This window comes from Brachyistius frenatus, unplaced genomic scaffold (assembly GCF_029030835.1).
Source record: "Brachyistius frenatus isolate BFR_SWC_R1_liver_20210118 unplaced genomic scaffold, ASM2903083v1 Contig_50, whole genome shotgun sequence".
NCBI lineage: Eukaryota > Metazoa > Chordata > Actinopteri > Embiotocidae > Brachyistius > Brachyistius frenatus.
Genome location: NW_027210649.1, coordinates 1,659,187 through 1,682,127, shown reverse-complemented (window position 1 = coordinate 1,682,127; position 22,941 = coordinate 1,659,187). Strand labels below are relative to the sequence as shown.

Here is a 22,941-nt window from a genome sequence, read left to right as displayed (position 1 = left end):
CTTTTACTTTTCAGAAAGCGATAATGGTTCCTTCTTCCAAATATGTTTCTCACCAACACTTTATCTAGAAAACACAACCAGTAGAGACACCATTTATTTATAATACAGTTTTATTTCCATTCAACATACAGTGCTGTATAATCTTTGACTTTCACTTCTTAAAGACATTTAGTCATATTTGACAACCTTTTGTTAAATGTGTGCACATAGTTTCCCACAACATTAACGTAAATCCTAATAAATCATCTTAAAGTCTCCAAGCAACATGTCTCAGTCATACTTATGGCATTTTTGTGACAGCGCTCATAAGGGCGAGTGTGTTTGTCTGAGTACATGGCATGGGTATGTGTACATACGGTATATTCATGCATGGTGTTGTCTATGTATTTAGTCTGCATATTGTATTTTATTTTTTTTGGAGCAATTTGGGGATTTTTCTTTCAGTGCAAACCCTGCCTCTTGTGTGTGTCGTCGGTGCCTGTTGACAGTTTTAGACACAGTACTTCCAGAAACACTCAGAGTTCCCTGCTCTCTTCCTGAACTGTTTTCGGAATCCCAGCACATGGCTGAAAGGATTTAGGAGGCCTTGTTTCTCCAACAGGACCTGAAAGACAAGATAGAGTTGTAGGGATATACTTCACAGTACATTTGCGGTATGTAGTTTACTATTCTTTGCTGTTTCTGGGATTACATTTGCAGAAAACCCACCCCTCTTTTCATCCCTCGAGGGAGCAGACCAGTCGTTCTGACACCTGAGACAAAATAAAACATGAGATTATTCTGATATTTTTGATAATTCATGTCAACGTGTGTGTTAGCTATGTTTCTGTGAAAGGTCAGTCTTTTGAACAGTCAAGTTTAGTTAAAGACGTAAAGACTGGGATGTCACCGATGCTGCTAAAGTTGGTGGCGTGTGCATGATTCTTACCGTCTCTGTTAATCTCCCCAGACATCAGAGTGGAGTATCTGAGACCTGCACCATCCTGTTGAGGGAAGGGCTGCTCGGAGAAAGACAGATCATCCAACATGCCGATTCCTCGGTCCTCCACTGACACTGAAGACACCCAAACAACCACAAAGAGTTCGTTAAAACACCACTCACAGGTACTGTGGATATTCTTTCTAATCTAATTCTCACTCGTAATCACTATAACTAGAAAACCATTAAATTAAATTGAGCAAAAAGTTGAATCTGTCCTCAGATGGCAGAACTTTGGCATGTGAACTTTGGCAGAACAATCGGTGTTCAACACTGCAGCACTGAAGTAATTACTTCGAGGCCCGAGGATATGACTTGCCTGCCATTAATCTTTACAAATTACATTTTATCACTAAAAATGCTAATCAAGATACTGAATTAGTAAATTACTGTGCATAACAGCTCTAATAGAGATATTACTCTCCACTCACCAGGTCCTGAATAGGGCAGCTCAGCAGATTCTGTGATGGGGTGGGCCAGCAGCGGGCCACAGGCCACGAGCACAAAGGCCCAGGAGAGGAGATGGTTGCACTTCATCACTGTAGGATGCTGTAGCTGGAAGTGGTTCTGTTTTGCACAGAGGTCCTCGGGTGAAAAGAAGATGTCTCTCATGCTCTGCTGGTCCCAGCTGTGTTATATACTTCAAGCTGTAGTCTACCCCCCCCCCCTCCCCTCCCTCCTGCCACATGCCACACAGCAGACACACACACACTTTGGCTTGCCACAACAGCCATCAGCAATATCCAGAGTCCCATCCCTTCTAACTGTGATAAATCAACAGGCAGTCAGAGGTGAATTATAGACTCAATAAAAAGACAAGTGCTAGGGCCCATGCTTCAAGGGCACACTCATGTTTTACCAGCTCTTCAGCGTGATTGACTGTTTTTACTGACTTTGTAAATGGTATCGAAGCAGGTGTTTCAGATGTCATGTCAACAACAGCTCACAGGGGAGCAGGTGGAGAAACTGGGCAGACAAATGACAAATGTTTTTTATGCCACTAGTTCATTAAAGTCTCGGGCCATTTGAATCCTCCTGACTTAAAGCCTACAGCATACAAAGTACAGAGATGTCCCAATAAACTTGTATAATTACTTAAACAGGAATTCAGTAGACATGCTTAAATGTGCAAGGCCTTGAAGTCTATTATCCGTCTGACATTTAAGTCCATTTTCCACAGGTCACAGAACCAGTTTGATTGATGCACATTATTTAGAAGCCTGTTATAGTTGTGCTTTCACTTCTTCTTAGTCATGCCATAAAACTTTATGAGTGCGTCCGCATCACTGGTCAGCGTCAGAAAAGCTTTCCTATTGGTCAGTAGACCGGGGGACAGGTGGAGACAGCAGTTTACAATGTTACATGTTGCACCCCTGAATGTAATTTGTATATATTGTTAGCAGTATGACGTCAGTGTTCGGTCTCTTCTATGATAATGGGGGCCAATGAAGCGACAGTGACATTTTATTTTATGGGTGGTAGAAGGACAGACTCTCAATTAAGTGTTGCTGAAAAGCTATTAAGATTTATATTCTTCATTAGTCAAAGCTCCACTGCCAATTTTAGGTTATTTTAATATTCAGAATAAATGTTGTCTCTCCCATACTTGAGGTTTATTCTGCTGTATATGGAGTTCCCTTTACAATTAATTAGAAATCTAGAACTTCTTCAAGACACAGATATTTGTAACAAACAAGGGCACATAGCATTTCTTTGAATACACACAGAATAATGTGAAAGAAAATTTTAAAAATGAGGATCAGGATTTTATATTCTGTCGTGACAGTAGTAGACATTATTGTTCCATGAACAGCATTTTCAGCTGAACTCTCTAAAGTAGCAATATCTTAGTGGTAAAATATACAATTAGCAATTAGGTTCTACTTTCAAAATGGTAAATGTAAATATGAACGATTTTCAGCTGTGACATGACAGGTTTTTGTGGCTTGTTGACAATAATCTACCTCATGCTTGTTTCACTGGCAGAAATACGGCCGGCAGAGGGCGACATTACGTTTAGAAAACCTCACGATCCCACTTTTACACATTCTCAACAAGTTATAGTGTAAAGTCTGCTGAGTGGCTTTGAGGGGAAAATATTGTGTTTTAGACACACTTCTATGTTGCTCCCTTTTGAATTTTGGTGTATTTTTTTTATTGGTCTTCAAGTTGAATCTGCCACAAACTCTACAGCTTCAAAAATCTAAGGCATACTATTAATTCACAACGTTTTCATTTAGAAGGAACCCTTTAAAACGAAATATCATCCTGCTCAGACATGAGGCTTGATTTTATTTTATTTTACATATGAGCTCAAAATATCATATCGCTCCATTAATATAAAACAGTCGTTTCACTTGGTCCATTAACTGCGCCCCGCAAGGAATATCTGTAATTGCTGCTATTTAGCACAAATGAATTCTTTTCTTGAACCAAAAGTCAGATGAAATGTTTTGCCCCATGATGCTTAAAACTTTAAAGAGTTGCCAACGTTGTCATTGTTCTTAGCTTTCTCCCCAATAATATTTTCACTCATCTAGGCTACATCTTTATCCAAATAAAATAAACCGATAAACATATTAGCTATTACAATAACAAACAAAAAAAACAACTATCACTTTTACTTTGGGAATTTTGAGTGACTGGAACAATTGGCAAGTTGAGTGCTGCCTTCAAGAACAATTGGAAAAATAAATTCTAACTAATTCAACATGCCTGAAAATGGTCTCTTATGCCTGGACAGTTGGATCTGTAATACAACGAGTGTCATCAGCTAAAGGTGAAAGACTGTGTCTCATCTCGTATGTCCATAATCTAACTGACCTTTGGCCTGATCAGATCTTTGGCTTTTATGACCTGCCTCACTCGTCTCTCAGCACTGATCTCGTGGCTCCGCCTCTACGGTTAAAGAAAACGGTCTTTGCCTCGAACACGTTGACTAAAACAGCGTTTTATATTATTATTATTATTATTATTATTATTAGCGGACATCTTGGCTCGTGACTAAACTCTGATCGGGAGGAGTGTTTGCTGCCGCACGTGAAGGCGGCAGCGGTCGACCGCCCCCACCGCTGCCGAACAGGAGCTGCTGTGAAGACGCAGCCGGAGGCGGCGACAGAGCGTGGGCTAAGTTTGTCCGCCCTGGCTTCCTATTACGAGTGCGACGACGGGTCTTTGTTTCTGTAACGGACCAAAAAGCGCCGCTGTTTTCGCTTCAGATTCACAGCAGAGGTGGAGACGGAGGTGAAGCGCGCTCGTGACATTTTGGACAATTAGAAGAGACACTGCGAAGAGAAAAGGAGGGAGGGAGGGAGGGACCGAGAGGACGGCTGCGAAGTTGCCACTCGGTCATGTTTGGCACTTGTTGAATAGGCTCTGTGTACGTACGCAACACAGTGGCCTGTGTGGGCAGCGCGCTGGGAACAGGTAGGTTTTTTTTAAATTTTGATTTATTTGACTGTGGTCAGCTGTAATGCAGGTAACATGGCTGTTCACTCTGCGCTGCAGCCTCTGGTTAATGGTAACGGCAGCGCTGTTTATTAGTGACTTGAGTTGCTGCCACCTAGGACTGAGTAGTAAGAGTAGTTTACTTTAGTGCATGAATGTCAGAGATAAACCAGGTATCTGTTTAACTGTGATACTTAAATGTTGCTTTATGCTTTCCGTTTGTTCCTAAACGCCACACTTCTTTTTCTTTCTTTTTTTTTTTACTAGATATTAACTTCCAAAAACCGTGTTCTGCTGTCAGGGTCGTCTGTATCGCCATGAGGCAGTGACAGAGCGATGGCAGAGCTGGAGATCGACCAGTCCAACCTTCCACGTGTCCAAGAAGGTAAACACAAGGGGTGGAAGTAGTCGGATCTTTTCTTTGAGTAAAAGAACTACTACCAAACTTTACGTTCACTTAACTGCAAGTTCGTACGTAAAGTAAAAGTAGGCTCCTTCTGCAGTGAAATGCCCCCCCCCCCCCTTTTCATTGTTTTATTATTATATTTGATATTTTTTGAATGAATCTATGTTGCATTTTTACTGCCGTTGGGGTTTAACGTTGACCTTATTTAACTTCATTGATATTTGTTCGGGGTAGTTTAATGTACAGTAATCCATTATATTCCTTAGAATCATCATATGTGTGTAGCATCCCTGTCCTGTGAGAAACATGCATCTCTAAAAAAGTCTACTTTTCATGAGATGAAAAACGGCTCGTTTTCAGCTTTGTGACCATGAAGCTTCTAACTAATCCAAGATTATTCTCAAATAGTTTATTTGTCTTGAAATGCTTACGAAGAGAAACTCATCCTATAAAGGAATCATTCAGATGATCAGAAACATTCGAAGACAACAGATTTGGAGAAACCTGGTTTTCAGTGGACAAGAAGAAAGTTTATTTTTTATCTTGAAAGTGACTAGTAATTGATCAAATAAGTAAATGGTTCAATATATTCCTCTGATGTCTAGTGTAGTAGAAGTATACATTTGCTTAACTATAAGTCCAGTTGCAGTACAAGTATCTGAATTTCTACTTTAAGTACAGTACTTGAGTAAATGTACTTAGTTACATCCCGTCACTGGTAAACCACACACTGTCAGACAGACCCAACTCCTGCATTTATAGGAAGTTCAAACTTAGAAGAGTGGAAAAACTGAGTGCAGACTATGCTTCTGTTTGTGGTCTCCCCCGGAGAACAGCTGTTTTTGTTCAGCCCCTCCACCAGTGGGTCAGAGATCAGGGTCAGTGACTGAACTGCAGACATGAAGCCACCAGGGATCAAGTGTCTTCATGGACACTTCAGCACAGTGGATGCGAAGGACAGATTTGTCTTCCCTTCTCCTTGTGTCTCTTTTGTGTGTGTGTTATGAAAAACTGGCACCAGTCCTGTGTTCACAGCAGATAAGAAGTGGTTTGAGATGTTTTGTCTACATGACAGTGTAGATTTAAGTACACTACTGTTATCCTGCTGGTCAGCTGGTTCCAGGTCTACCAGTCAACTCAGTGTCTCTCAGGACGTTCCAGTCTGTCCTTTTAATACAGCACAGTTAGAAATGTTTTGCAGAGGAAAAAGATAAACACACAAGTTTAATCTAAAAATAGGAGTTCCTTATCACAATAAATTAATGAGTCCAGAAAGTAGGTTCTGTGAATAACAGTCATTTTCATCTTCGATTGATTTGTGAATTATTTTCTCGACTAATCGATTAGTTGTTTGGTCTTCAAAATGGCAAAAAGTTCACTCTGCGTTTTCCAAAGCTGGAAAGCCTAAATTGTCTTATTTTGGCTAAAACAATATTCAGATTAATATAATGAAGGACTTAAGAAGGGACGAAATATTGACATTTAACATCCTGGAGCATTTTTCATTAAAAAAAAAAAAAAAAGTCTCGAAAGGATTCGTCAATTATTAAGGTGGCTGGCAATTCATTTTCTGTTGATTAGTCAATGGAGTAATTTACCAATAGTTGCAGCTCTACAACAAATGTATTTTAACCACAACTTTACTGTCACTTATACAACAAGTAAATCTGCCACAGACAGAAAGTTTTTCTTTAACTTTCAAACAATGTGAACTTGCACATGATTTACACTGCTGTCAGACCAGCCAGCTTTCTTTGTTCAAAGAAGATTTACTCAGCTGCCTTCCTGTCTAGTTTCTACACTACAACTCCATACAGGAAACTGTCAGACCAGGTGAAAAATGGTTGGTGTGTGTGAGGGGTTTTTATAAACCCATTTTCAGTCATACAGAGATGGAGCTCATCACTGACAGGACTGGTGCGCTGGGTGCAGATAAGAGCCAGGAATGAGATGCTGTTTGTGATATGGCATTTCTGAGGGAGTAATCAGAGGAAGGCTTCTTCTGCAAAATATGTTAGATGTTCTCGGATATGAGTTTCTGTAATTTGGGTCAGCGTAAACAAAATACAGTTTCCTTAACATACAGTATGTCACTGTTGTGTTAGAAGTTTAAGTATAACAGGATATAGTTTAACACCAACACAAACGCTCTGAAACGCTCCAAAACCTGATTGGAAAAACAACACAAATCTAAATTCAATTTCACACTCTTTTGAAGTCTTGAATTCAAACAGTCCAATTATGAAGCGCGTAGACAGAAAATATGGATTTACTGTAGAGCATATGCAGCAAATTGGGATGAGAGTTAGGTGGGAGTTTAATATAGAAGAGACATTTGCAAAAATCCCCCTGGCCAAGGAAGTTTTGACAGGATGAATTCTGCAAAGCTTCAGTATTGTTTCATTATTCTCAAAAGGCCTGTCTGAACAAAATTTTTCCTGCTTGCACATAAGCATGAAATCAGTGACTTCATTTCTAAGCTGTGACCTGGATGTAGACCGTTGACTCAGTCCTTGGCACATCCACACTAATGACTGGGATGGAAATAGGTCTGCATGTCTTTTATCAAGGGAGATAATTCAGCACTCCACTCTTGTTTCCACACACAAAGGGCACACTGTGCAGCTTTGCATTTTCATGCTTTATTGAGCAGGGCCCAGTGCACAAACAAAGCCAGTAATAGCATCTATAAACTTGTCAGCCAGACAATGGCAGTATGTCAATTGTCTGGTCATTGTGATTTTTTTTTTCTGCTCATCATTTACTTTAGCAGACTGATTTGTCAAACTGTGCTGTTGTCCTTCTCCTTGGCACTGCTTCTTCTTTTTTTTTCTTTTTTTTTTTTTTTTAACTGAATGTCCTATTGTGGGGGTTTGTGCTTCAATTTTCCTAAGAGCCGCACTTCCCCTTGTCCCTCTTCACCTTCACTTTCCTCACCATCTTCGCCAAGTCAGCTCTCTTTGTTTCCACTGCCCCTCTTATCAGTTCCTGTTTTGTCCCTCCTCTGGCTACTCCTGATATAGCCTGATGTGCTGAGGGAATGCAGCTCCCAGAGGAATTCCCCCACCTCCCCCTCGTTCCTAATTTCACTCTCACCAACTGACCCAGAGCCCCATTACCCCCTCACCTCTCTTTGTTCTCCATGACAACCTGGTCCGGCTCATGAGCCACTTGGCCCATGTCTGAGTTTATAACACAACACAAAGAGCTGTGGGATGCACAGACACTTCATGGTTGAAATTTTGTGCAGAAATAAAAAGGGCAGCGAGAATGGAACAATCTAGAGAGGAGGAGGGAGAGAGAGAGAGAGAGAGAAGGAAGGAAGAGAGAGAGAGAGAGAGTGTGTGCATGTGGGCGGTAGGTGGGGGGATTTTGGCTGAAAATAGAACCCTTGTCGTTTTCTCCTTATACCAGTTTCTTAGTTTGGCAGCCACTTGCCTCTGCAGCTATCCAAGTAGCTCTGTGAAGATGAATGAGAAATACCTCTGTTGCTGTTTTGATGGGCTGCTCCCACGCACTGGATGTCTGAGACAATCTGCATTATTTTGTCGTGGATGACTGGCTGTCAGTGCTGTAATGTTGGCGGGAGTTGTTTTTTTTTAGCTGTTGTACAAAAAGGATAAAGTGCACCAAATTCATTTATGAGATTTTGTTAAAAGTAGCTTTTGTATTTTGCCCCCCTATAATGAGGAATATTTGTCAGGGAAAAGATGCATTTAACTGCATGGAAAATAGACTTTCTTTTGGCTGTTCAGACTGTAAAGTCATAGTTTCCCGCTCTGTATTATCCCTTTCTTCCAGTCTAACTGCAGAGGCTGTCTGGACAAACTGCTGGAAAACACGACTGTTTTTTTTTGTTTTGTTGTCTTTCCTGGACCAATTAGCCTCTAGTTTTCAAATGCTGCAGACACTGCTGGAGCTTTGATTTACTATCCTCTCAGAAAACAGACCCCGGCCCATTAAGAAGCTTACAGTAGGAGTGCCTGAGTTCACACTGAACATGTTTTTACTGTCGGCCCTGAATGCCCCCACACCCTGTCACTCACTCCAAAACCTGTTTAGGAGTCATAATTACAGTCTCCTTGTCCCGCCTCCAGAAGGGTAATGTGACCATACTTTATGAAGTTCGGAAAAACAAGTTAACCCACAATGCAGACACACCCACACACACACACACACACACACACACACACACACACACACACACACACACACACACACACACACACACACACACACACACACACACACACACACACACACACACACACGCACGCGCACGCACGTTCACACTGGACAAGACTGACGTTTCCTCCAGTCTTTTCCCTCGATCCCTCTTTCAGTCTTCTTTCGGCGCTGAACTTAAGAGTAAACTGTTTTGAGCTGTCAATTTGTCCTGTCGGATAAAACCAAGCCTTTGACTTAATCCCTCCTCATTGACAGATAGGACCCATAAGGACAGGTTGGAGATCCATTTAGCGGATAGTCTCTTAAGCTCCACAACAGGTGTAAGTAGTAATGCATGTCGCACTCTCCGTGTAGACCTTTGGGGTCATTTGTGGTGTAAACTGACTCTTTTGGGGCTTAGTGCTGTCTGCTTGATTTCCATGAACTTTGACAGTTGAGCCTCTGTGGATTGAAACATATCCCCAGAGACTCAGTCTTTGCTCTTTGAGACTCCTCATTTTGAGGATTTACAGAGAAATTTCATCACAGCAATGCTTTTTTTTCACTTCCCTATTTACAGACTGGAACAAAGAGGATACATCCTCAGTTTGACTGTTTATATACACTTTGCAGAAAGTCTATATTTTGTTCTGTGAATGTTGAAAATTATTATCAACATTACTAAAGTAGACTGCAGATGTTCAAGGTAAAGTGCTACAAAATGAAAGTGAAAATAAGCATAAATGTAAAAACAGTGTTAGCAATCTGTGTTATTAATTAATGTCAAGTCTAAAAGCATACCAGGTTGTTTTTAAGGAAATTTACCCAGAACACAAAACACTGAGAAGCATTCTTGAAGCCTGGAACAGGTCAAATGCTTGATTTATTCTTTTCACTCAGCCACACAGATGGTCGCAGCGCTACGTTAGACTATAAGCCCAATATACCACTCTTCTAATGAATCTGAGGCCTCCCATTTGTCATCCATGACACCATCCAGTGAATCTCCAGCTTGTAAGTAAACTGCCTGGATCTTTGCCTGTCTTCAGCTTTTATTGTTTTAAATTTGTTGTTCTTATTTTGAAGAGATTAAAAAGCACCGTTGAATCCAAAGCAAACAAACTGAAAAGTTTGTTGTGCTTCCAGTGACAGCCAGGGTTTACAGGCACATGTATTCCAGATACTGGATGATATTTGCACCTCGGAAGTCCTTTTTGGGATTAAAAATTCTTTAACACCTTTAATAATCTTCTGTCTAATGAATTTGCTTTTTAAAGTACACGTGTACAATCTATTGCAAGTTAATACTAAAGCTCTGCTATAAATTTAAAAGAAGTTTTAGGTGATATTTATGTAGAAATATAGAAAATTCTAACGGGTTCACAAACTTTAGGGCGCCACTGTAATGCAGTCTAGTACAAAATGGCCAACTACAATCAATTCTAAAATATACAGTTGAATTATCATTTTCCGCTTTGTGACGATGCCAAAACCGTTTATGCATCATAGAAGTAGCATTTCGTTACCATGTGTCTGACATTTTAGAAATATCTTATCTCGGTTTATGTTTTAGGGATATAGTTCTTGTAGTATTAAATATATTCCAATTTGTTATAACAAGTGTGTGAACCCAGCTCATGAACTGAATACGCGAGTGCCCAAAGCATGAAGTGCATAGATGTAAACGCAGGCATTGTCTCCACAGACGCGACTCGGCCCGTTCTGATAGGCTCCGTTGAGGGATTAGCAGAAGGACAGGTGTTTTTAATTGGCCCTGCCACTGGCTCAGCGCAGAGGCTTTTCAGCAGTGAGCTAAATCTCCTCTTAAACACTCTCTCTTGGCATTTCAAAGCCTCCATTGTAGGACTAGACGGCCTCTCTGGATTCCCTGATGAAAATCATTTGGATAGCTAAGCCGTCTTGTCTGTAAACCGTGTGCGCGCAAATATGGAGGACGTGGGGAAAACGTCTATGCCGCATTGGGGCTGTGTGTCTGGGTTCATTTTCTCTTGAGTAACTTTTGAGATTGTTTGACAGTTCTTTAAACACACATGGGCGGCAGCCTATAGAGGCAACCGGGGCTCATTAGAGACGACTGTAAACACCTGACATGTTTATAGATTAGAGTAACAGTCAACAAATGCTGAAGCTATTAAGATTAATGTTCAGATCAAGGAGTAATGCAAAACTGTGGCGTTTCACTGCCTTATAATTCAAGCGATAAAATATATCCAGACAAAAACAGAGAAGTTAACTGTATTTTTGTTTGACTGATTTAAAAAAAAAAAAAAAAAAATTAAATTGCATAGTTGCTCAATAATTTATTTCGTCTGTATTTAAGTCATTGTCAGCTTTATGACAAAAAAAATAAAAATAAAATGTTTTTATGAGGGTTAATGACATGAAACTGATATGTTTTATTACCATGGCCAGACTATGGGATTATGGGATAGGAAAGACTCAGTTCAACAGTTTACCACGGAGTAGTTTGATATGGAGACGCGGAGCGTTCGTGTATAGAGAGCTGGGCGTTAAAGCCTTTGGATTCCTGACAGCCTCGCAGCTTTCACTCCACGCACAGTACATTTCTAGATCGCAGGATGTCGTTCCCTAAACTTTGCATGTTTATTTGGTAGTCATAGTGAGCACATTAGAAAAAGGAAACCATGCATCTACCTCCTTTCAACAAATAATTAAAGATTTTGTCTGTTGTTTTGCTGCTGCACACACACACACACACACACACACACACACACACACACACACACACACACACACACACACACACACACACACACACACACACACACACACACACACACACACACACACACACACATGTAGAGGTGGACCTGCTGCTCTGCTATTAAACTCTGTGACTTTAGGATGGCTGCTAATTTTGGCCTCTGGCATTGTTTGAAAAACTGGTACCCTGTTATGATGAAGATTTATTTTGTCTTTTGGTTTATTATGATTTCATGCCAGAGTGGTGGATGATTGTTTTCTTTTTCACATGTATTTAAGTGGGCACTCCTCTGCCTTTGTCTGTGTCGTATAAACAGCCATGGTAACACGCAGCACTCGTATCCTATTGTTTCCCTTTAGACAGTTTGTTGGACCAAAAGCTCGGCAGGTCATCCAAAGGCTCAGCTCTGGTTCTGGATGGAGCCATCGAGGGCCATTCAAGAGTGCCGTCAATTTTCTGTTGTTTAAGTTATCAGCAGGCTCTGAAAACGCTTCACTTTGTTAAACACTTGTATCCCCTCCATTCAATTTTGAACACTTCATAACTGTTTGTATAATACTGAACTGTCGCTGTCGTCTGTTGCTTCAGTGTGCCAGGGTTTTGCTGTGCTAGAGGATGGAGTGTTGGCACACAGCCTGCAGGAGCAAGAGAGTAAGTACAAAGTCAGGTTACTATGTGACAGCTACATACTACACATGTGTGTGAGCTTACGTTATGTGAGCTGCCCTCCAGTCTGTCGTTGTTAATCACCACTTTCCCTGTAGTTTGGTTTACTTACGGTACTTTAGCAGGAAAATCTCTCCCTCTGGACAAAATATTAGGCACACTTTTTAATTTAATTTAGTCCAATACAGCTCTACCACCCATTACGATCTCAAAAATAAAGCTGAAGTAGAATTATCACCTCTCTGAAAAGTAAATATGTATAAGCTTCATAAAAGTTGAATTAATGGCAGTGCAGTTGTGTTGGATTGTATTAGAGTGCACAGACGCTTCGAATAAAAGTCCTCAGTGACTATTTGTTAGAAATACAAATTACAGATTTACATGAAAAGACTGCACATGTCTTATGAATTTCCCAGGCAACCTTTTTGGTTGACTATTGTCTATAACTGTCAGTCTGTTTCAACTTTACACAGTAAACAAAGTGCAGTATAATTTAGTCCTGTTTTTAGGATTCCTCAGAAGTACACTGAAGAGCTGCCACAAACATGTTTCAGATTTAAAAAAAAAAAAAAAAAAAAACGGCAGTAATGAGTACTGACAAATGAAAAGATTATTGTTAATTACTATAATCTAGATCAGACATGGCCCTTCATTGCAACGTTTAATATTTGCTCACCCTCCTTTCCCTTACAGTTGAGCAATACTATACCACCAATATCCAGAAGAACAAGCTGGTGCAGAATGACATCCGTGTAGCTAAGTTGCTGCAGGATGAGGAAGAGGAGCAGCAGGCCCAGCAGAGCGCCTTCTTCAGACAGGCCACCAGACACATGTAGGTGCTCCTGCTCCCCAAAACACAGCTCACACTGATGCACCATCCAGATATCACTGCAAATCTTCATCTCTGCATGTAACCCTTAGGCTACTATATTTATTGCACATATTTTTCTTTTACACTGTTGTTTCTTGTGTTGGTTGTCGTATTAATAAGTCATTTTCTTCCCTGACTGTTGTTTAGAGAGGAGCAGGACTTTGAGTACGCTCGTGTGATTCAGGAGGAGATCCAGCGATGTGCTGAGGAGGCCCAGAGGAGGGAGCTGGACGATGAGGTGAGCTTTGACTTGCTTCTTTTTGTCTATATTGCATATTTTATTTCCAAACCATGCATAAATATTACAAACACACTATGCATTTGATGCATTTACTGTGCTCAACAATCACACATTATCTACTTTTCCATGATCGGGTGAAACAGCTATTGTGCTCCATGATATTAAGATCTAATATGAGCATTTTTACTTTTACTTATTTTTTTTTCATTTCACGAAACTTTTGCTCAGTTCATCTGAGTTGTAGATGGAAAGGCTGTGCATGGAAAATTATATTAATGCAGTCCATCATATATGAATGGTGGGCTAAAATTTTCAATATGCATTTGAGAGTAGAAAAACAAATCTAATTTAAAACTACAGTTGACTAAAGCTGTGTAGAGAATATTGTGATAAGATACATAAGTGCTCCTTGGATGACTGGTGCTTGGAAACAAGGTTGAAAATCAGTGTTCCTGTTTCCAGTCACTCATTTTTGTCACTTTTACTTAAAAAACTCTGGGATATTAAGCTCAGCTCCGAAGTGAATGCTCCTCCTGATAATACCAAGACACAGTTTTGACAGCAAAGTTTGTAAAGCGAAATATTTTGAGGGATTTGCTCCTGAAAGAGGAACAAATCCTTTCCGTGGGTGTCAAATTGCTGGCAGTAACCAGAGCAGAACAAAACACAGTATGAACAAGTTTAACTTTGGCATAAAGTAACATTTAAAGTGATATTCACTTCCTTATTGATTTTAGGAAGTATGAAGTTTGTTTTTCTTTTTAGTTAAACCTTCAAGTCCCATTGAGGTTTGTAATGTCTTTTTAAAGGGACACCTGACAGGATGGCAGCATCACATGTTTCAAAGGACGACACAACATCTGGCACAAATAAAATACTGAAAACAAGAGAAATATAGTTTAAAAAAAAAAAATATATATATATATATATTATTTTTTTTATTTTTTTTTAAAGAAGCTAAAATGATCTGAAGACAATTAGTACCAAAAAAAAAAAAAAAAAAAAAAAAAAGATTTAATAGTTAATAATAATAGGTTTTTCCACATGATGCAAACAGTTGAAGGTAGATTAATTTTGGCAGTAAGCACCAGCATTCTTCTTCAAATCAGGAACTTCCATGGCACTCGGGACATACTTGTATACCAGCAGGTCAAGCAGCATCATATGGATCACTTTACTCTCTCCGGGGATTAACTGAGTCAATTAAAACTACAAACAGTGATATGTGGGCCCTCGCATGCTGCACGCAAGGGTCCGCATATTCCCCGTTGCAGTTTTACATTTTTTTCTCGATTTCGTTCCTTTTCAACAAATCAGAGATATGAGTAGATATGAAATCTCTCCAATTAATAATTATTTTTGTTTGCGATTTCAGATGACATTGACTTTTTTATATATATATATATATATATATATATATATATATACATACATATATATATATATATTTATTTTTTTTTTTATTTTTTTTTTGGGCGACATGCTATTGTATGACTTTTTTTTTTAAATTTTTGGCAATGTGCTATCGTATGACTAACCATTGTTGTCCAAAATATGAAGTACAAGTCATACTATAGCGTGTCCTCAAAAGCACAAAAGAAACTTAAAGCATCACAGGCACAGTGGGGCAGTGGTTAGTGCTGGTGCCTCTCAGTCAGAAGGTCATTGGTTCAATTCCCACTGGAGCTGTGCTTGGCCGGTCCAAAAAATGTCCTCTTTTCTTTAAAGTATAAAAAAAAAAAAAAAAAAAAACGTATACATTAGCATGTAGTTAAAAACTGGAGGGGGGGAAAGAATTTCCATGTTCCAACAATTTCAAATTTGTGACTTTTTTTTTCCTATTTTGGATGACATCCTAAAGTATGACTTTTTTGTATAGTATGGAAGACAGCACATAGTGTAGTGGTTAGCATTGTTGCATCACACTCTAAAAGTTTTGGATTCAATTCCAACCCCGGTTCTTTCTACATACTATACTATTACTTTTTTTTTCACATTTTGGACAATATGCTATAGTGTGACTTTTTTTTTCATATTTCGGATGACATAATTTTCAAATCTCAATATTAATTTTCTCACTTCTCATGTTTAAATAGACAAATTACATTCTGTAATCACAGAATGACGTCTCAAATATGTAACACTTTTTAGCCACGCTAGCTTACAGCTGTGGGGATAGTCATGTTGGTCCTGATGGAAATATGTCAACAGCGATAGATTACGGTGAAATTTAGTGTGAACATTTGTTGTCCAGAGAATATGAAACCCTCCTTTTAGCCATTAGGTTAACTTTGGTGGTTTTGAGTCAAATGTTTCATCAACTATTTGATGAATTTCCAAGAAATTTGGTACAGAGGTTCTTTGTCAAACCTTTCACTTTCCAAATAATGCCACCATCAGATAAAAAACAATAAGTTCACAACCTGATGATTGCCATCAATCACCTCACCGTTTTATTTGTATTATCACACAAAAGGTTCACAAAAACGTTGTATTTATGTCTCTGTGTATTTTCACACAAGTTCCTTGACACACAAAAAAAACAACCTCATCTGTCTGGCCACCAACAGCAATAAAGGGTTGAGTTTTGTGAAAAGACCATTGTGGGCCACAAGTCTGCCATGAAACTCCCCATCTGGTCAAGCATTCTGTGTCACGAGGCATCTCCAGTATAATGTTTTTCTTTACGTGGCTGTTTCCTTTTTAGAGGAGGCCGCCTATAAAAAGCTCCTTGTTTGGAGGGTGTGAGGTCAGAGAGGCTGTGAGGTTCACTCTGTTGTCTCCACTTAGAGTTAAATGTTTAAACCTAGTTTTCCTTTTGGGTATGCACCCACTAATTTCTTCTTTTTTTTTTTTTTATGAGTGTTGATATTAGGATCAAATAATGAACTATAAACACACCCATTAGCTTACCTTCCTTAATGACTGGCGGATCAGAGGTGTTGATTAAATATTTGCCTCCCTGTAGATTGTGTCTTTAATTAAGGAACAGAAGGCGTCAGGCAGTGCGGTTTTAAATGCCAGATCCCTGTGGCACTACACGCCTAACCTGCCATGGCAAGCTGTTAATTGTCTGCTGATGCTGGCAAAGTTGCTCACAAACACGTCCTGATTGCGAGGCAAAAGGAGCTGTGCTTGCTTTTAGTTTTGATTTATGTTGCAAATGCAGCCTTCAGCGAGATACGTCATGGAATTTACTGGAAGAATTTGCTGAATTGTTCGGAGCATTATTAGTTCCTAGTCTTTCTAAGAATATTAGCACTGGGACGTGCTGCTGAGGCCTCCTTCAGAGAGCAGAGACACACAACTGCTCTGGTAAGAGTTGGCATTCCCCAGTGACAAGGTGTTACCGCAAGAGAAACAGTCCTGTTGACCTGCTTCTGGTAGATCACGATAAAGGACATGAAAAGTTCGCCTGTCTTTCATGTAGTCTCATAGTTTCCACTGAGTCAGTCACATTTATGTTGCAAATGCAGCCGTCAGAGAGATATGTCTTGACTTGATGCAGTTAGAGTGTTGAATAGCCACGATTACAATGTCAGATCACCTCACAGTGCTTCAATGTGGCGTAGCCTCCTCTGTAAACATGTCAGTTACGGATTCTCTTCTTTGTGTAAACTCTGAGGTCTGAGAATTTGGTTCAAGTTTCGTTTTGGTTAAATCAGAATAAATCAAAGAGGAAGTGGGGGGTTAAACAGAAGTGGTATCTACAGAATACGACATTTCTCTTAGAGCATCATAGAAAAATTTACAAAAAAGCAAAACCATCAAAATAAAAAATGAAATCTCTCCAATTAATCCGAAGATAAAGTATTTTCTTTCCTTTGTGATTTTCAAATTCTCCTGCAAAAACTTTTGGTTTCTTGCTACAGTTTGTGTTATACTGCCATCTGTTGGCTGAACATGGCACTGTATACATGGTGTCTAATTCTTGCAGTCATTTCATTTTGAATACGATGAGCTGACATGACCTGGCTGCTCACAGTGACTGGATCTCTGTAATGCCTTTTAACAAGGTGTGATGTTATCAGGACATTTCATTGCTGATGTTGCTGTTACAACAAATTAATTTTAAGCTTGTTTTTTTTTTTTTTTCTAATAAAGGCAAATTAAGTGATGTCATTATGGATAAATTACACAGGTTATTGAGAATTCTTCTCAGTGCCTGAAATAGGAGGAAGCTTTGCACCTTTGTCAATTTCCTTATTTAATGGGAGATATCAATTTTTCTGCAATCTTTATTTACCACTAAATTATATGTGGTTACTAATTGTGGTTTACAACACAAATAGATAATCAGTACGTCCGTTTTTTCACAGGAAATGGCTAAACGGATGCAGGAAGAGGAGGAGCAGAGGGTCAGGAGGAGCAGCAGAGGGCAGGAGGGCCTCAGTGAAGGTACGTTTAGTCTAGTATTTGATTACGTGTATATTTATGCTGCAAGATACATAAGCAATCCTCACATACTGCAGAATCACTTTAAAGGAATTTTAAATGATTTTTATGTTTTTGATGAAAATGTATATGATATGGGTTTGTATACATTTGCAGAAATGTATTTGTTACGTTCCAATAGCACAGACAAAGACCTGGCTAAGCCTTTCACTAAACATGCTTTGCTGTACTGCTGCTACCTACTACTGCTTTATCTAAGTTATTCTCCACAGATAATACAAGAGCATGATCATAGGTATTGCGCTATCATCATGTTTTTTTTAATGTTTCAGTTACATGTTGTCTTTTATGTTGTCTTTTATGCATGACTGTATATTTGTAGGGCTTATTCCAATCGATGAATGTATTGGAATGCCTCAGTAGTGTCTTAAACGTTTATGTAAAATGTGTAATAAGTAATCTTACTCAAGTGACATGCAGCTATTTTAATGCAATATGTTACCTCATCATTAACTGCACTTGTCCAATAGCATCCACTAACAGACTCACCCACCCTCCCTGCTTTTGTGTTTGCATGTTTGGCATTACTAAAGGCAGCACCAGCGACCCTGCACTGCTGTCCCCACACCAGCACACACTCAGCAGTCCTCGCCACTTGGAGGAGCAGTACTCTTCTTCCGCCACCAGGTGGCAAGGGTCTACCTCTCACAACCATTCACACTTATCTGAGCCTCAGAATGACTCCCCCAGCCAGGCAGCAGCTCAGAAAAAGACAACTTCATGGTCAAATCAAGGACACACAGATTCCATTCGGCAAATCAGGAGTGAATTCAATGATTCTTTCAGTGAAAATTCAGAGGACTCGGACACAGTTTTCTCTGAGCAGCTCTCTGCCTTGTCCCAGAGACTGAGTGAAAGACTCAAAACGGCACCTCCTCGACAGCGGGCATCTTTACATCAGATACAAGGGAGAAACTACAGAAGTATTTGCTCTCGCAGCAGCTTCTCAGATGAGTTCAGAGACTTGGAGGAGGAGAGAGAAGAGTGGGATGAAGACTATTATGAAAATGGTGACTCGCAGAGGAGAAAGCCGAGGAATCGGGATCATAAGACGAACTGCAGTGAGGAGAATTGGGGTTGGCACAAGAGCAGAAATCAAGATGCAGACTCTACGTCAGTAGAGGTCAGAGAAAGGCGAAGTAGTCGTAGTGAATCAGTCAGGCTACCTGACACGGGTAGACACAGCAACAAAGACTTGGCAAGAACCTGGAGCTACAAGGACAACCCTGACAAACATGTCCGTTTTCAGGAAGACACCAGGAGCTCTTACAGGCAGAAGAGTAAAAACAGCCAAGTGTGGGAGATGCTGGGCAGTGTCCTCAGGGAGAGGGGTGTCCCTGTGAGGTTTGGTGGCAACGGGGCGCCACTACAAATAAGGCCTCAAAGCAGAGACAGCCAGGTGCTTCACGGGAGTGAGGTCTCCTGTGGCGACTCCCAAACACATCAGAGAACCTTCCAGAGAGCTGCAACCACCAGGCACAGTTTCCATGGAGATATCAGGGAAAGGAGGAGATTGTCATACCGAGAGAACAGTGGGAGAGATCACAGAGAAGACCGAGACAGGCACCGTGGTAATGGAGAGCTCTATGAGATTAGTAGTACAGACTCATACCTTGCTAACAAAGAAAGACGAGACAGTGGAAAGTGGAGGGAGAACAGGTACACCAACAATGAGGAGAGGGGAGAGAGGAATACAAATGATGACAGAGTCCAGAGGACAGCAAGTGAATGCAGGAATTGGCACAAGACCGCAGAAGAAAGGTTGAGCTCAGAAGAGGAGCAGGAGGTGGAGAGGAAGGTGGCGCGACCCCGTCGAAGAGCTCCGCAGCATAGCCAAAGCTTCAGCAGCAGCAGCAGGGCCTCAACCAGGGATAGGTCAAGTCACATGGCAGCAGGTAACACCCCGACCTGCAGCCAACTCTAATCTGCAGATGGAAAACTTCCAACCCTGTGTACATCTGCTCCTCTTATCTCCCCCCAATCATTGTCTGATATGCACGTGGGCTTTAGTGGTGACTTGTTCTCTTACTGAAAGAGAAGTGGGACATTTTCCTGTTTCAGATTTACAACAGGACAACAGTAGTCCTGAAATAATCTGCACTGTGAACTTTCGGTTCCACCCTTTTTTTTTTTTTTTTTTCATTATCAGTCTTTTATTCTTGATGTAATAAATAGCAATAAAAAGTTAGTCATTTTCCAACTGTAGAAACATGATTCAACATTCTGGATCCTCTCCTCTCTCGGTGTGGCTCTCAAAGCTCTTTCGGTATTCATCACTGATCTAAGTTTTTTCTAAACCGTTTGCTCTTCATTATCACAGTTGCTTCAGTTCCTTTGGATTTGACACTATCAAACTTCACCTTTAGGAGCCTCGCTGCAACCAGAGCCGAGCGAGGTGGGCCTGGACCTGGGGGAGCTGCAGCAGGTCCTACGAGATGAAGAACTGGCCCGCAAGATTCAGGAGGAGGAGGACGAGCAGCTGAGGAGGGTAAGTGAATCTTTTTTTTTTTTTTTATAAAACAGGAGATAAGCAAACGAGAAGTTTATCTTTTATTCTTTTGTACTGTTTAACTTTATTCTTTTGTTACATTTACCGTTTTGTTCTCTCAGCCCTGTGAGCCCTCTCCATGTAGCCCTTATCCAGAGGGGGACTTCAGAGTAGCACAAGTGGCGCAGGATGAGGTACGATGATGAACTGACACATCATTAGTACCCACATATCTCATGTTTAACATCCACCTGAGGAATGACAACAGGCTGTGATTTATGCTGCAGGAAATTGCACGTTTTATGCAGAAGCAGGAAATGAAGTCGAAGCGCAGATCTCGTGAGCTGGAAGGACCAGCATCGTGGCGAGAACACAGAGCAATGATGACTCATCATGACAGACGAGCTGCAAGAGAGAGACAGGTGCATGTTGTACACACTGGCAAACACTTCAAACGTCTAAAACACACTGTCCATGTCATTGTCGTGGATGTCTTTAGCCTTTAACACTGTAGTTCTTTCATTTGTCTCGCTATAATCATCGTTAGTGCTGATGTTAATCAGCTCAGTTTAAAAAAAACAAAAAAAGATTTATGAAAATATTAAACTCGTTGTTTTTTTGGTTTTTTTTTCGCTCCCTCAGGTCCAACGAGAGAGGCTCGACTCGGAGGGCCTTCCTTCCTCCACTGAGGACTGTCCACCAGAGAACCAGCCATCCGTCCCCGTCCCCACCATACCGTAATGAAACTGATCAATACAGGTATTATTACTACATGTCAGCTGTATATGCTCACTTACAACCGCTGCGTTTACAGACAAGCCCAGCAGATCAGAAACATCGCAGAGGAGTTGGACCCGACCTTCCAGGTCAAGAGGGCCGGCACAGAGAGCCTCCGAGTGGGACAGACAGGTGCTGTAAACAGGAGGAATTAACACACAAAATGAAAATGTAGAAATCTTGAAAACAGTAGCTGGACACTCGCATCCTTTTCCTTTCATTGTAGGTCCAACCTGTCAGTCACTTCCTGCACCGCATTCTGGATTACACGACCTCCTCGAGGAGCCAACTTTCATCCCACCAACAAAGCGGCAAACGGACAAATCGGGACGCATGAAATCCAAAGACAAGAAGGAGAATTGCAAGCAACAATAAACTTTTAACATATATATATATATTTTATAACACTCAGAATACAGTTCTCATTACGTATTACTTTAAGGCTGTAGATGACAGGAATTATGTTGAACCAGCCGACCCTACTAGCACTTTAGACCAGTGGAACAAAAGAGACATTTTAGGATATTTCTTGATTAAGTGAATAATCACAACATTCATGTGTTTTTCATTTTTAAAGGGAAACTTTGAAGTATCCCTCGAATTCTTCACTGTAGTTATTATATGTGTAACTCTTATTTTGTCTTTATTTGCATAGTTACAGAGCAGATACTGTCAGCATCAAATATGTCTGCACACCTTGACCCCCGAACCTTCCCTGGGATGAACTTAAAATGTATTGAAATTTTAGATTAAATTAACCCAAATGGCCTATTGGATACTGCCATGATAGTATCACCTCAGCGTCGTCCAAATCTGGTGCAATGTTAGGGTTGTTTTTGTGTGTGTGTGTGTGTGTGTGTGTGTGATTTGGTGGATGCCCTTAACTCCCGCATTTGACTTTACCAAGGAGACAAAATGAGAAGTTACTGCAATACCTCTTACTTGAACCCGATTGAACTGGTTTTCTGGCAAGCCAAGTCATCCACTGTTGCAATGTCTGCCAACTTTGTGTCAAAACAGTTTGCCCGCGTTTCAGTCATGTTTACAATCGTGCAGTGACAATCAAATGAACCAATGTAACCTTTAAGAAACAGAAAAGCCCATTTTTCGACAACCTAAATTACAATCGTGGTATGGTAAAACGATGTGTAGTATCGAGATGTAAATATATTCAACTCAGGTGAGGAAGTTCATTCGAGACATTTGGGGTCATTAAATATGTCACAAAGTTTTCTGCGCTCCACTGCGAGCTTACAGCTACATTTCACAGCCACTGAAATCCCGACACCAAAGACCGTCCTTAACCTGAGACGGGTTACGTCTTGTATATTCTGCCAAGTGTGTTTTTACCAGTCCAGAGTGAATTATACAAGTTCATATACATTCTTAATACTGATTCTAACCCCGGTGATAGTATTTTACTTTTATGCACACATTACCATTGTGGTGTCTGTTTTTTTTTCATGTATGTTGTTATTACTTCCACATTTAAAACACTTTTTGTTTTTTTTACAAATACAATATGCTTTTCTTGTCCACTATAAATGCAGCTTTTCCGAATAAAAGTGCAACAAATAAAAAAATATTTTTTTTTATTGGGTGTTTAAAAATGTCATAAAAGTCTTTTGTTTTTTTTAAAAAAACAACACATAAGGCTGAAAAGTACATTCACATCAGAAACCTGTAATGAATCAGGAA

The 22,941-nt window shown here is 40.2% G+C and overlaps 2 protein-coding genes across 4 annotated transcripts; one reads left to right on the top strand and one right to left on the bottom strand.

The window, feature by feature from the left end:
* Positions 1–144: 144 nt before the first annotated feature.
* Positions 145–1,516, bottom strand: LOC138624188 (urotensin-2-like). The gene is made up of 4 exons (XM_069704169.1): positions 1,411–1,516; positions 929–1,054; positions 709–752; positions 145–604 (listed from the first exon to the last, which is right to left on the bottom strand). The coding sequence occupies exons 1-4, from the start codon at positions 1,514–1,516 to the stop codon at positions 491–493; spliced, it is 390 nt and encodes a 129-aa protein (XP_069560270.1). The 3' UTR covers positions 145–490.
* A 2,540-nt stretch (positions 1,517–4,056) lies between these two features.
* Positions 4,057–22,870, top strand: ccdc187 (coiled-coil domain containing 187). 3 transcript variants are annotated; one of them, XM_069704340.1, is made up of 13 exons: positions 4,057–4,405; positions 4,728–4,811; positions 12,334–12,396; positions 13,105–13,243; positions 13,430–13,520; positions 17,843–17,921; positions 18,512–19,873; positions 20,345–20,466; positions 20,589–20,660; positions 20,754–20,888; positions 21,109–21,203; positions 21,281–21,375; positions 21,470–22,870. In XM_069704340.1, the coding sequence occupies exons 2-13, from the start codon at positions 4,763–4,765 to the stop codon at positions 21,616–21,618; spliced, it is 2,451 nt and encodes an 816-aa protein (XP_069560441.1). In that variant the 5' UTR covers positions 4,057–4,405; positions 4,728–4,762; the 3' UTR covers positions 21,619–22,870. The 3 variants fall into 3 exon arrangements, with proteins under 3 accessions (XP_069560441.1, XP_069560440.1, XP_069560442.1); XM_069704339.1 differs by having other exon boundaries at positions 4,694–4,811; XM_069704341.1 differs by lacking the exon at positions 18,512–19,873 and having other exon boundaries at positions 4,694–4,811.
* Positions 22,871–22,941: the final 71 nt, after the last annotated feature.

Excerpts from the sequence above, each read along its gene's own strand:
- LOC138624188 (XM_069704169.1), bottom strand. The coding sequence starts at position 1,516 with ATGAAGTGCAACCATCTCCTCTCCTGGGCCTTTGTGCTCGTGGCCTGT. Across the intron at positions 1,055-1,410 it reads GCTGCCCTATTCAGGACCTG|TGTCAGTGGAGGACCGAGGA; the intron begins GTGAGTGGAGAG and ends GGGTGTCTTCAG. Across the intron at positions 605-708 it reads CTCGAGGGATGAAAAGAGGG|GTCCTGTTGGAGAAACAAGG; the intron begins GTGGGTTTTCTG and ends CTTGTCTTTCAG.
- ccdc187 (XM_069704340.1), top strand. The coding sequence starts at position 4,763 with ATGGCAGAGCTGGAGATCGACCAGTCCAACCTTCCACGTGTCCAAGAA. Across the intron at positions 20,467-20,588 it reads AGGACGAGCAGCTGAGGAGG|CCCTGTGAGCCCTCTCCATG; the intron begins GTAAGTGAATCT and ends TTGTTCTCTCAG. Across the intron at positions 21,376-21,469 it reads CCTCCGAGTGGGACAGACAG|GTCCAACCTGTCAGTCACTT; the intron begins GTGCTGTAAACA and ends CTTTCATTGTAG.